A 13,728-nucleotide genomic window follows, 5' to 3' on the forward strand; every position below is an offset into this window, starting at 1 on the left:
TCCACAAATATGATAGCCTCTCTAATCATTCCTTAGAAGTTTCCCTTGAACACAGAACCCCTAAATTACTATTTCACCAATAAACTACTCCTGATAGTACTGAAGAAGCTAAGTAGGGGAGGTTCTTCATACTGAAGTAGGAGTGTGCAGGCTCTAGTCTAGTATGAAGAGAGGAAAATGGTCTTATTTTAGTTGGGGTATGATGTCTCCTTCAATGCAACTGCTCTGGGAAAATGCCAAAGGAATGGTTTCCCCTTCCCCTTCTCCCAGCTGTGCAAGATACTGAAATTATTACCTATGAGGAAATTGCAAACCTTGAAGTCACAACCCATGGGGAGGAATATCCTGGGAAGAACAAGCCTTCATATGATATATGTCATCCATCTCTGAGTAAAACCAGAGAAAGGTCTATGAGTACCCCACAGCCAGTTCTAGAGCACTTGCTCTATCATCTGATGACTCTTCTCCAGCAGAGAAAAGTTATTAGGAAAAAGAGAGAAAACTCATAGGTGGAAATAAAAATGGATCTAATGAAACAGACAAATAGCAATGCAAATATAAAGTATACAAACTATACCTGGGGCAAGAGGAGACAAATTCTCATCAAACTTCCCCCTTTATTCTGAGCATGATATTTATGGCCTAGGGTACACCTGTGTGCCAGCTTGGGTCAGGGGCCCTGGCTGACTCCTAACTGCTAATAGCCTGCTGACCATGGCTGGTCTATAATAGAATTATAGAATCATTGATCCTGTCTTATGAAACCAGGACAGGAAGGAGCACTTCTCTTTCGCAGAGCAGACCCTCAGAAGCAAAAGGGCTCAGAAAGTCGCCCTTCAGAGACCAAAGGGTGTTTTCCAAGAAGAGTGAGAAATACAATTTTCCCCCTTAGTATTGTACAAAAATCAAGAGATCACACACACTTGTACTACACTTGTACTGTGAAGGCATAGATTTCTGACCTGTTCTGGCCTTAAGTGTATGTAAATATAACAACTGATAAAGATTTGCACTCCAACATTTTTTTTTCTGTGTTTATTTAGTATTTCATTCCAATAGGTCTTCTATGCCTCTTTCATTTTCCACTCTGTAAAATAAACAACAGGAGATTTACTATGTCTATGGGATTTCACCACCCAGGCAGGGGCCTCCAGTGTTCATGAGGCTTACTCTAATTACTCAGCTTGGTCCTTATTTGGGCTTTAATTGATATTTTGCCATCATCAAAAAACAAGCATGATCCTGAGTCATTCTGTAATAAAATTCTTTGTTCATGAGGCTTTTGAGATAGTGGAAAATGAACCTAAAAGATTGGGAAATATCCAACAAATCAGAGTTTAGATAGTTATTTGAGGTTTTTTTGACCACAGAAATTTTATTTCTGCATTGGAATATCTACCCGTAACCAGATGGCCAGATTCATTGAGCAATACTCATAATTACTGGTGCTCTGAAAGTTTTATTAGCTAGTAATATTCCTGGTGAAAGGCAAACATGTGAAATGAATGGAAACTGATTTTCCTTAAATCCACAGTTTTAGGAAAGCTAGTTTTCTAACTGTTTTTCTAAGTTGTTACTGTTGTTACCGAGGCTCTTGCACGTGTTTCACATCAGTTCCAGTTCAGACTGTTTCATTTTTAGAAATGTATAGACATTAATAATCCTTCTATTTCCTTGGTGCCACTGAAATTCTTCACATAAACCCTTACAACATGTGGTTCAAAGGCTGAGCCAGAGAGTTGACTCATACTTGGCTTACATGTAATTTACTTTTAAACTCTAATAGCACAGGGAATGCAAGAGATAGGAACCTAGATGAGAAAGTGACAGCATTCAATTTTATTTTTCTTTTTAATTTAAAATGCAGGGGTTTTTTGTGTAGGTTTTTTGTTTGTTTTGTTTAGCTTAGAATTGTTGGTGCAATTCAATTAATTTACAAACTTTCACACAACTCATATCCCATCTACAACCCTTATGGACTGCCAAACATCCTTACACTAAGCAGCCTGATAGATTGGAAGTTACATTGTTCAAAATGGATTCTGCTTTCTCCCTTTCTCATCCATGTGCACAGGTGGACCTCAGCAGGGCTGTAGGAGAGGGAACAGGGACGTTCAGGGGGCCAGCATCTCAAACTTGGTCTAATACCATCTGCTATTTTGGGGAGGGACCTGTTTCTTCATTGTGAGCTGCTTCATCAGAGTCAGCTTGACCACTTTCTGAACAGTCACAACACTTCAGCTGTTGGGTTTCTTTTAGGTCTTAAGGTGAATGTCCAGGATGTCAAACCGTCCCTCACAGAACAGAATTATAGATAGTGCTCAGTTTTATGCAGTTCATTCTTGAATGAGAATTGAGCAAAGAACAGTGCAAAGGCACTGTGCAGTGAATGTCACAGACCCTGCAGAAGTTTGTATTTCTAAATTAGGCAGAGGTTGTGGATTTCAGTTTCATTTTTCAGTGCTGCATTGAAATGGTAAAATCAATCCCACCTGCAGTACAGTCAATACGTATCTACAGCTCCCGTTGATGTCGTCACAGCATGTAGGCATGCCAAATTGAGGCAGAAAGGATTTACTTGCCTACAGAGAGATTTACAAAATGAAGACTAACAACGGAAAAATTAACAGAGCTAGCGGTTGTTGCAATTTTAAAAGACTGTCCGGGTGCTGCACTTCGGCCACAACAACCCCATGCAGAGCTACAGGCTGGGGTCAGAGTGGCTGGAGAGCAGCCAGGTGGAAAGGGACCTGGGGGTACTGGTTGACAGCTGCCTGAACATGAGCCAGCAGTGTGCCCAGGTGGCCAAGAGAGCCAATGGCATCCTGGCCTGCATCAGGCATAGTTTGGCCAGCAGGAGCAGGGAGGTCATTGTACCCCTGTACACAGCACTGGTTAGGCCACACCTTGAGTACTGTGTCCAGTTCTGGGCCCCTCAGTTTAGGAAAGATGTTGAATTGCTGGAACATGTCCAGAGAAGGGCAACGAGGCTGGTGAGAGGCCTTGAGCACAAGCCCTATGAGAAGAGGCTGAGGGAGCTGGGACTGTTTAGCCTGGAGAAGAGAAGGCTCAGGGGTGACCTCATTGCTGTCTACAACTACCTGAAGGGAGGTTGTAGCCAGGAGGGGGTTGGTCTCTTCTGCCAGGCAACCAGCACCAGAACAAGAGGACACAGTCTCAAGCTGCGCCAGGGGAGGTTTAGGCTGGAGGTGAGGAGAAAGTTCTTCACAGAGAGAGTGGTTGGCCATTGGAATGTGCTGCCCAGGGAGGTGGTGGAGTCCCCATCCCTGGAGGTGTTCAAGAGGGGATTGGACGTGGCACTTGGTGCCATGGTTTAGATAGGCATGAGGTGTAGGGTGACAGGTTGGACTCAATGATCCTTGAGGTCTCTTCCAACCTTCTTGATTCTATTCTATTCTATTCTATTCTATTCTATTCTATTCTATTCTATTCTATTCTATTCTATTCTATTCTATTCTATTCTATTCTATTCTATTCTATTCTATTCTATTCTATTCTATTCTATTCTATTCTATTCTATCTTTAAAGAAATATAGCTGGTAAGAAAATCCACTTAATTGTGCATATAATAGCTATTGACTAAGCCAGCAGTTTTCCCAAGGACTCATGAGAAATACTTTGCTTGAATACTCAACCACCAAGGAGTTCCAAATACTGCTAGAAACAACTCATGCCAGGTGGGCTCCCAGTCTCTGGTTCTCTGATCAAGGAAGTGGAGTGCATTGGCCTTCTTCACAGTCTTATGGAACTCTTTTGAGCCATGTGTACCTGAGATTTCTTGTAAAGCTGATACTTTAGTATCATTAGTAAAGATACCCCTTACTAAACTGGTACTGTAAACCTACAGAGAAGGGGACTTGAAGAGAAAAAGACTCCAGCCTAGCAAAAGTATATTTTTGATATACAATTTTACGTTAGCCAGGGACAAAACATGAGAGCTTTTTCTGATCCTTTCTCTTTTGTGGCTATTTATAGTTATTATTTCAATATGCATTTCACAGAAATCAAGAGAGTTCACAGTAACTTTGAAATGCAATATATTACTTTTCAAATATGCCAGTCTGCCCTGTTGCTGCTCATAAACCTTAATTTTGCTGCATGCTAGGTCAGACTAGAAATACAAAACATAACCACCACTCTGATCATCTCCACTGATGTCTGACTATAGGCAGTGCCAGGTCAGGCCCCTGTGACTCTGGCAACAACATTGCTGTCTCTGAGCACTTCAGTAATACCTGTTTTTCTCAGACAGGGCCTTGACATCAAAAGTGGCAGGGATAGGTGGTGAATGAAGGCAGAGAGAGACCTGTCCATTCAAATCTATGCAAAATGGAGGCAAAATTTTGTAAATTTAACACAGTCTAGTTTTACTCATTGTACTTATTGATCCTGCATGCTCAATATTCCTACATTGTATGCTCTGGGTAACAAGGGAAGCTATCAAAGAACAAAATCCATATTCTTGTTTGTTTAGCTAATTACCTACTGGCACTGTGCTGATGGAGGACAAAGTTCCCCCTTGATAACACAGGGGCATAGCATATTGGCAGTCCAAGTTTTCTTTCCCTTTGGTCAGTATAGCTTAAGTGTGAGAAGATGAGGATGTTGAAGTGTGGCCAAAGATTTCTTGACCTCTTCAGAGATATTTCACTCTTCCACTTCTCTACTTTTCATGTTGCTCCCCAAAGTGTGAAGGAACTGCAGGCTGCTCATGTCATGTTGGCTGAGGGTGATGTATTTTCTTGGTAGAATTTCAGTTTCATGCAGAGATGATTAAGGGTATCTAGAGCTGGACCACTGCATTGACTTTGGTTTTACACAGACTTTTCAAGCATCTATAAACTTTTCACTTTTTTTGTTCAATCATTGTGGTTTTGCTACACTCCCACTAGCTTCACTATGGAGCTAAAATTTTGGAGCAAGTCAGCTCAACACTCCTGCTCCCTTCCAACTCTTTAAGACCCTTTCCAAAACCCATGTAAATCTTCAACAAAGTCTTTGAATTTAACTGCTTATTTGAGAAATCATTGGCCTGCATTCTAGATTTTTTCCGAGTGGTTGTCCTTATTTACAGTTTTAGGGAGGTTAAAAAACGTATCCTGGAACCGTCCTCTTGGCTGAAATTATTTTTCCATCCTCAAATAACTGCTTTTAACCCACAGGGCACCATTTCCCACAAGAAAATGCCACAGTTCTGATAAGAAAAGAAGAATTTTTACAAATGTTTCTACTTCATATATGTAACATTTACAACTAAACAAAAAGACTAGATTTGCTCTTCATTTTAATTTTGCAGAACTGGGCAGAGGTGGAAGAAAGAAATGAAGTAATATGAACAATTTCTTATTTGTTCTTCTTCTTACCTTCCCTCTAACTTGTCCCAAATAGTGCCATTAACTTCTCACCTAAACCTCACCACTCCCAAAGCAGAGGAGCAATGACTGTGCAAACTGTATTAGTAGCTGTGGGTAAAGAGACCTGTAGTTTGTGCAGAGCTGAAATCCTTGGCTCAGCTCCAGCAACAGAATTTTACCCCTTTAAGCACTGCTGAATCAATAAATTTTATTTTTCTGAGAGAGAAAATCAGTTAGACAGATACAGCTGACTAAGATTTCCCACAGGGCGCTTTTAAAGCATTGCTGGTTTTCTTTATTTAAACTCTGAAGACAGAAGGGATGATTACTGAGAAAATATTTTACATTAAGCAAATCTGTAGGTTGACTAGAGGCTGTTTTCTTTCACCCATAGGTCTGGGAAAAGGTTTGCACCTGCCCACATGAAAGGCCTCTGACTGGAATATGCATACCATGGTTTTCTCTCATCCGTATGGCCTGTCAGGGCTTTGCAAGCCAAGCCACCATGGCAGAAGCATTTAGAATTTCTTATGTAGCCTAGCCAAAAGCCAAAGCCCTCCAGCAGTGGCAAGGACCCCCAGGCCCTCTCAGGTAAAGTTTTAATTCCAGCCCCTGCACAGGAGGAAAGCAGAACTGAGATTGGAAGTGCTGGGAGGAGGCATCGTCACTTAGCTCAGTCTGATTTTGTGAAGTGCATGGAGCCCAAGTTCCCCTTGCTGAGATGACACTGAGTCACAGAATCAGTCAGGGTTGGAAGGGACCACAAGGATCATCCAGTTCCAACCCCCCTGCCATGGGCAGGGACACCTCACACTAGATCAGGCTGGCCAGAGCCTCATCCAGTGATGGAGAGACGGGAAGCTGCTTGGTACAAGCAAGATGTCGATTTATTGTACAAAGCTTTTTCTTTATATAGGTTAACATAATATCAGAAGGCAGCTTGTAATTGGTCATTAGTATGTCCAAGCTACAGTTGTAAATTCATGATTGGCTACAGAGAGAAAGTATCACGCGAACGCATATATTTTTCCAAGGCTTAAACAAGCGTCAGGCAAGAGATAAAGGATTCCATCTAACCTAGCTTTTGCTTTGTTCTTGTTATCAGGTAACTGCGTAATCCCCACAGGTCACAGTGACCACTAGGGAGTCGATCTGTCTGTGTTTTCCTTTTACACAGCTGCACTCTGTTCCCAGGGTTTGCCACCCATCAGAAATACAATATCTCCAGAGTCTGGGGTGCTGATCCCTAAATCAATTCCTTCAGATGAGTGAATGAGGTAGGGGGATGTTTGTCTGTTTAAGATACCACAGCTGAAGAAGTCCTTTACTATGAGGGTGGTGGAGGCCCCATCCTTGGAGACATTCAAGGTCAGGCTTGATGGGGTTCCGAGCAACCTGATCTAATTAGGGATGCCACTACTTACTATGGAGGAGTGGACTAGATGATCTTTAAAAGTCCCTTTCAACCCAATGCATCCTAAGATTCTATGATTTTGTAAACATGGCCAACTCACGCTTGTTACCAACTCTCTGTTTGTAAGTGAAGAAAAATTTCATGTAGTATTTATTTATTCGTTAATTAGGAATGAATTCTGTTCCATTTTTGCAAAGAAGTCCCTGGGATGTGCACAAGCTCTCTTCTCTGCACTTGGGAGTACAGGTGCTCTGGCCTAATCTTCCTTGCCAGCTGGGTTCACAATTTTTCCCATGAAGAGGATGCTCTGGGTGGTTTTGTCAACAATCATTATCAGGAAGGGCCTGTTGAATCTGATGCGAGGAGGAGGAGGAATCATTGCAGACAACGGTACCATTTCTATCACAGTCACTGCAGCAGCCTCTGTGCCGTTCTCACTAACATCTACCATAGCCTTGTGAAGTGCCTGCAAGGGAAGAAAAAAAAAAAGTTATGGACAGAAGAGTGGGAAGCAGCAGGGGATGGACTTGCTTGCTTTAACACTGTGGGAAGACAGTTTTAAAAAGAAAACAGGATTAATATAGAACTGGTGTCAAAAAGATACTTATAGCCAGCCTTTCCAAGACAAAGTTTGCTCTGAGTTCAGGGAGTGTTTTTCATCACTCTGGCAGAGTTAAGATTGGCTGCTTGCAGAAACTGAGCAACATAGGCAACATTTATTGTTCTGTTGTTTCTCAGTGTAAGATTTTACTCTGAGCAGAAGAAGGACAGAAGAAGAAAAACATAATTTTGCATGAATTTCATTGTATGCAAAAAAAAAATCTTTCTGCAAAGACAGACAAGCTTTATAGGATGTCTTTCTGCAACACAGCCCACTGATATGACTTTACAGATTTTTCTGTGGTAGGTATAGCAAATTCATATTTCTGAATTCATGTGATCTTATTTCATTGTCTTTGGTCATTCTTTTACTTTGTTCTTCATTGTCCATAATGCTTCTGAAATTTCCTCTCATGAGGTCCTGCTACCTTTCATCTATTCACTTGTCTTATATCTGTAATCCAGGTGTTTATACATGTATTATTCAGTGTGAGGAACCACAAAATCATTAAATAATACAGTTTGAAGGACCTCTAGAGATCATCTATTGTGATCAACCACTCTGCGCTGTGTCAGCCCTGATATCGCATAAGGTTTCTCAGGGTCTCATCCAATCAGGGTTTCAGGAATATTCCTAGCCTAACTAAGGAAGCCATCCTAATTCTTGATCACCCTCCTGGTGATTTTTTTTTTTTTTTGCATAATATCTGATGAGAACTTCCCATTTTCTCTCTTGTGTTCATTATCTACTGTCCTGTCAATGTGCACTTATGAGAAGGTCTGGGTCTTCTGTGAGCCCTTGTAATAAGTATCTGTAGACTGCATTAAGAAACTCCCTTCACCTTCCATTCTGCTAGCTGAACAACTCCAAGTCTTTCAGCTTTTTCTCATTACATCCCATGCTCCAACCACACAACCATCTTGCTTACCTTCCACTGGACTCACTCTGCTCCAGTGTGTCCACATATCCCTTCCTCTAGGGAGCCCCAAACTGGTTATAGAGTACTCCAGAACTGGTCTCACAAGTACAGAACAGAGATGAAGGATCACTTCCCTCCTGATACAGGCCATATATTCTGAGACACTAGGGAAATCACTTTACTTGTCTGCTTACCACTTGCTCGTTGATGAAAAGAGGCTATCCTTGTCCCACAAGTCTGCTGTTCACATAACTTCTGAGGTGGTCAGATAATGCAGTAATGAAAGGTGTACACATAGGGTAAGAATAGCTATCCCCAAGCTCATAACTATAACTCTTATCATTCATTATTATTTCACATCAGATTTTTGTGAAATAATTCCTGTTGTCCTTTCCAGTTCTGTTTTCTGCTTGAGAGACAATTTAAATCAAACTGTAGAAACAATTTAATTCCCAATCTTTTCTTCTTCCTTTATTACCATCAGTGAGTTGTAATTCCCCAGAAGTGGTATCAGCCTATTTGCAGATATAAAACTCACATGTAAAAGAGACAGACAAATCTCTTGATTACCATCTTCATTTGCATACTTACTTTGGAAACCTTCAGAAGAATATTTTCTGACACTCCAGAGAGATCGGCCTTGTTACTGAACACCTCTGTCACACCCATTTTCTCAAACAGCCTCTTAACATCATAGGAGCCAGAGATGGAGAATTTTGGAAGGTCCAGGTAGATTTTTCTTTTGAAAAATAAAAGAAAAAATGTAAGTTTATTATTACAAGATCCCTCAATGCAATAGCTGTTGCAGGCATACAGCCATCCCAAACAGCTGTGGATCTAAGGCTTGACTTTTTAAGACAGTGATAAATCTGATGTTAGAGAAGCATGGACTCATAAAATGGTCATCTAGCCCAACTGCCCTGCGGTAAGCAGAGACATCTCTGACCAGATCAGGCTTCTCAGAGCCCCATAAAGCCTGACCTTGAATGTTTCAAGAAGTGGGGCATCTATCACCTTTCTAGGCATCTTGTTTCAGTGGTTCACCAACCTCATTGTAAAAAAATTCTTCCTTTTATCTAGTCTAAACCTACCTTCTTTTAGTTTAAAATCATTATGCCTTGTTCTATGGCAACATGCCCTGCTAGAGATTATCCCTGTCTTTCCCATAGGCCCACTTTAAATATTAAAAGGATACAACAAAGTTGCCCTAGAGCCTTCTCTTCTCCAGGCTAAATAACCCCAACTCTCTCAGCCTGTCTTCACAAGAGGTGTTCCATCTCTCCCTGATCATTTTTTGGGGCCCTTTTCTGGACCTGCTCCAACAAGCCCACCAGCCAGTCTGGTCAGTGGTGAAGGGACACAGAGCTAGTTTATGAAAGTGACCATCTGGAAAGTATCATCCCGACTGGAGAAAGGTAAACTATATTTTATTTCGAAGCGAATTCTTCCTACTCAAGGCAGATTCCTGAGGGCAATGTAGCCATATGCAGGATTTTCACAGCTGGTATCACTTCTGCTTGCTGTGACTCAGGGATTTGAGTAGAGGGTTTCTTTTAGATATTAAAGTGCCTGAGACTTCATCTTAAGTAAAGAAACAATGCAATGCTTATTCCTCAGAGCTATGCTTAGCAATTCATGGTGGCATCCTGAGCTTTACTCTTCTGGATGACTAAATAAAGCAGCAGTTAAAGGATTACCTTTTTTTAAATGATTGTGTCCAATTAGACACTGTTTCTTTTACCAGAGCATCTTCCACCTGCTTCATTGCCCCTTCATCAGGCAGAACAAAGAATGCAGCAGCACTTCCTTTGTATGGGATTTCTACTACCCAGCAAGACAACTTCTCATCCCTATGGACGTTGAAGACTTTGTTCTGATGCATCATTTTGACCTTAACAGAATTCTTGTCATCCAAAAAGAAGTCTTCGTCTGTGGTGGACAATTTGTTGAAAGGTTTTTCCCAGTAGCCTTTTGACAAAAGAATAAGTATAGGATTGAATAAGCTGACAAAAAGGACAAGTCACTTTAGTTGATATTTAAAACATTACTGGAACTGTAAAGGTGACAACAAGCCTATCTCAGTTTAAGGATGCTTGTTCCCTCTCTATGGAAAGAAGCTTGTAATGGCTGTAATAAAAATCACGCAAGAGAAAAATAGACTAAGGGTAGCCATGTTAAAAGCCTGAGCTTTTGCCTGATAATGCAAAATGGTAAAACTTCAACAGACTCCCATTATACAAGCTCCAGGCTTATAATTTTCATAAAAGTTTTTCCATGTTTGACCGTATCCTGCACAGCCAAACATCTGTGCCATTGAACAATGATCATAAGTTCCCATGTTCACCCTTTCTGAATGTTTCAAGATCTGAACCCGGTTTAAAATTGATATGACATTAATCAGTACTTTATCAGTTCTTTCTTTTTTTCTTCCTTTTTTTTTTTTTTTGGTTTGTATAAAAGAATTATTCTTTAGACCTAGCTTTCAAATATTGCGTAGGTCATTTAAAAGTAGAAAGACATATTTTAAATTAGATGATAGCATAGGTTCACAATGTGAAAAAAGTTGCATTTCTTACATCTGGATAACACTTGCAGAATTTATGTGAGTATCTGCTACTCATGTTGTCACTCACCTTTAAAGAAAATGTAGTTAACCAGAACCATCATGGTGTCCTCATCAAGACTCTCGAGTAAATCAACAATTTTCCCATGGGTTCTTGTTTCTATGTACTTATTGATTTCCTTTGTAGCCTCAGGAAGATTCTGGAAGTTACTAGAAATAGCTTCTGAATAATAAAAATTTGTGACACCATCCAAAAAATTCTTGAGCAATTTCAGTCGGTCATCTATGAACAGAGCATTGCCCAAGCTCAGCTGGTCCTCTCGCTGAGGGTTGTTCAGCAGCTGGAGGACACGCTGAAATCCCTGATGGATCTCCTGCTCCTCTATCTCTGTTAGGTTGAAGAAAAGGCCTTTGTGCAACTGACTAAGAGTGTTTGATCTGGCCCCCAGAGAGAGCATTGCAAAGGCAGTGGAGATGCTCAAAGGAGAGAAGAAAATATTCTTGTTGCCTGCCTCCTCTCTGACCTGCCTGTAAAACCTAAATGCAAAGTCAGCATTGCTATGGATTATCTTGACATGAGCCAAGTTTTCACCTTCATCTTTAAAATGGTCTTCCAGAGAATGGGGCTTTTTTTGTTCCTGCTGTTCATCATTGAAGTTGGACCTGTATTGACCCTGGACTTGAAGTCCAAGAAATAACAGGCACAAACACAATGCAGACTTCATTTTCATTCTCAATAGTTCTGTGAAGAAAGAAAAGAGCAACTTTTAGATCCAGATAATTTTATCTTTCCTAAATAAATATAGCTTTTATATACTATTTCAGACATCAGTCTGAATTACTGCTCTGTTTAGACATACTCTTCTGCCTGGCTTCCTGGGTAGTCTATTTCTAGTTGATTCAGTTATTGACCAATGAGCAAAGAAAGGAAGATATTAATGTGGCATCACCAGGGAAGATCCACGTTGTATAGGCTTTTGTGAGATATTATGCCTGGAAAAGTTCTTCCTTCTGACTAGCATGGCCTCATTGCACTCCAAAGTGTCTTTGGATGCATGGCTGAGCTCAGCTATTGCCCCCATGTATTTGGGATGTACTTTGGTAGAGGGAGCAATTTTTGCTGATATATTTCTGTAATACCCACGGTTTTGTTCTGACTTAGATTTTCAAGCACTGCAGTGATACAGAGATAACGTCAGTTAGAGCTGTGGATAAAAGCCATCTAAATATTCAGTTCCTTAAACTGTTGTAGCAGCTCTGAACTCAAGAACTCTGTTATTTCATAACATTACCTTACATGTTCCAGCAAATTGAGGATAAATCAAGAAAGTTTATTGGCTCTCTCTGCTGCACATATACTATCCACAAGGTTGCAAAGCTCAAGACTCAAGAGCTTAGGAAAAGCTGTAGTGGAATCTTCCTGGTTGTGTATGCACAATTTCATGATCTCTCTCTTCAACTGACATAAGAAAATTCCACATAACTCCACAGTCTCTCTTCTGTGCTTTTCAGAGGAAAAATAATGGAATATGCTGGAGAAGAATGTTCTTCACAGGATGCCTCACCTAAGTTATTTCAAATGACAGAAACTCAAAAACATAAAGCAGACAGTGGCCTGCAGGAAAACAGAGACTATCTGGCATGGGATTCTGTCCCAGGGCCTGCCTCAGGTTGTGTGTCTAATGCCAGGTTTAGTTCTTACCTCAAAATTTTCAGGGGTTAGTGTTAATTTTGGGTTCCCCTTTTACTGGCTGTCCTGTATGAAACACTAGAGATATAAGTTGAGACACTAGAGATAGATGTTGATTAGAGGTGTGCTCAGCATTTCTAAAATGTGGCTAAAAACATCAATGATGGGAAAAAAAAATAGAAGAGGCATTTTAAATTGAGGTAATTAATTTTGGTCTTATAAGAACTCTTTTTGTAATTCACCAAATCTGCTTTTGAGAGAGACTAAATTCTCTTCAAGGCCACTTGGCTTCAAGTAATCTGTTCTTTAAGCATACTGGAGGTACAGGGATGTTACTCTCATTAGCCCTTCATCAGCCTGGAGTAGTCAGAACACTGCAACTACATTGACTCCTCTGGGAGCAGATACAAAGTTTTGTTCTTCATCTTGGTATTGACTAATGAGTATTCATCTTGGACCTCATCTCCCAGTCATCCTGCCACTATAGCTAGGAGCTGCATCACTGACTGAATGCTGCTTCCAACATTTAAACAGAAGCTACAATAATTTCCAATTACTTTACAAACTAGATTAATCTCAGAAATGGCAGACATCACAGTTAACATGAAATGAAAGACTTCTAAGAAAGTATGATATGGTACTTACAGTGTCGGACCTGTCTTTCACAGTGCTTCTTTCCCATCCTTCATTTTGTTGGGCAGTATTAAATTAATGCCCATTGGTAAATATTAAACAGAGCAAATAAGATTTGTTTGCAAAGCAAAGACTGAGTAAGCTGTTATTTTCTGGAAATCAGACATTGTAGGTCTCCCTTCCCATCATATAGACAGAATGATGCCAGCTCCTAGGGCTCTGAAAAGAGAGAAAAAGCAGGGACCTTGCTGCTTTTGGGCTTGGACTAAACTGTGCGCAAAAGAGCTTTGCAAGGCAGCTTGGCATAACCCCGGCAAATGAGCTTTGGAAACCAGAATATTAGAAGAACTGGAAACCTAGGATAGCACCAAAGCAATATATGTTTACAAAAACAATGCTGTGTCCCACCAACCTGCATGGGATATCCTGATGCAAGGATGCCAGTTAAATAAGTACGCAAGCAGCACCAAGTTTTAAGCAGTGTTTACCATGGCAAAATGTTATCTGGAGAGAAGAGATCTTCTTAACACCTT

At 40.6% G+C, this 13,728-nt stretch overlaps 1 protein-coding gene across 1 annotated transcript; it reads right to left on the reverse strand.

Moving 5' to 3' along the window:
• Window positions 1–7,045: 7,045 nt before the first annotated feature.
• LOC128981691 (alpha-1-antitrypsin-like) lies at window positions 7,046–11,603 on the reverse strand. The gene is made up of 4 exons (XM_054400620.1): window positions 10,943–11,603; window positions 10,007–10,277; window positions 8,901–9,048; window positions 7,046–7,255 (listed from the first exon to the last, which is right to left on the reverse strand). Exons 1-4 carry the CDS (start codon window positions 11,601–11,603, stop codon window positions 7,046–7,048), a joined length of 1,290 nt encoding a protein of 429 aa, XP_054256595.1.
• Between the last annotated feature and the right edge of the window lie 2,125 nt (window positions 11,604–13,728).

This window comes from Indicator indicator, chromosome 4 (assembly GCF_027791375.1).
Source record: "Indicator indicator isolate 239-I01 chromosome 4, UM_Iind_1.1, whole genome shotgun sequence".
Lineage (NCBI taxonomy): Eukaryota > Metazoa > Chordata > Aves > Piciformes > Indicatoridae > Indicator > Indicator indicator.

What these genes read in the sequence shown, in the direction of transcription:
- LOC128981691 (XM_054400620.1), bottom strand. Translation starts at nt 11,603, where the DNA reads ATGAAAATGAAGTCTGCATTGTGTTTGTGCCTGTTATTTCTTGGACTT. An exon ending in TAACTACATTTTCTTTAAAG is followed by an intron (nt 10,278 to 10,942) that starts GTGAGTGACAAC and finishes TTTTGTCAAAAG; the next exon opens with GCTACTGGGAAAAACCTTTC. An exon ending in ACACAATCATTTAAAAAAAG is followed by an intron (nt 9,049 to 10,006) that starts GTAATCCTTTAA and finishes ATTTTTCAAAAG; the next exon opens with AAAAATCTACCTGGACCTTC.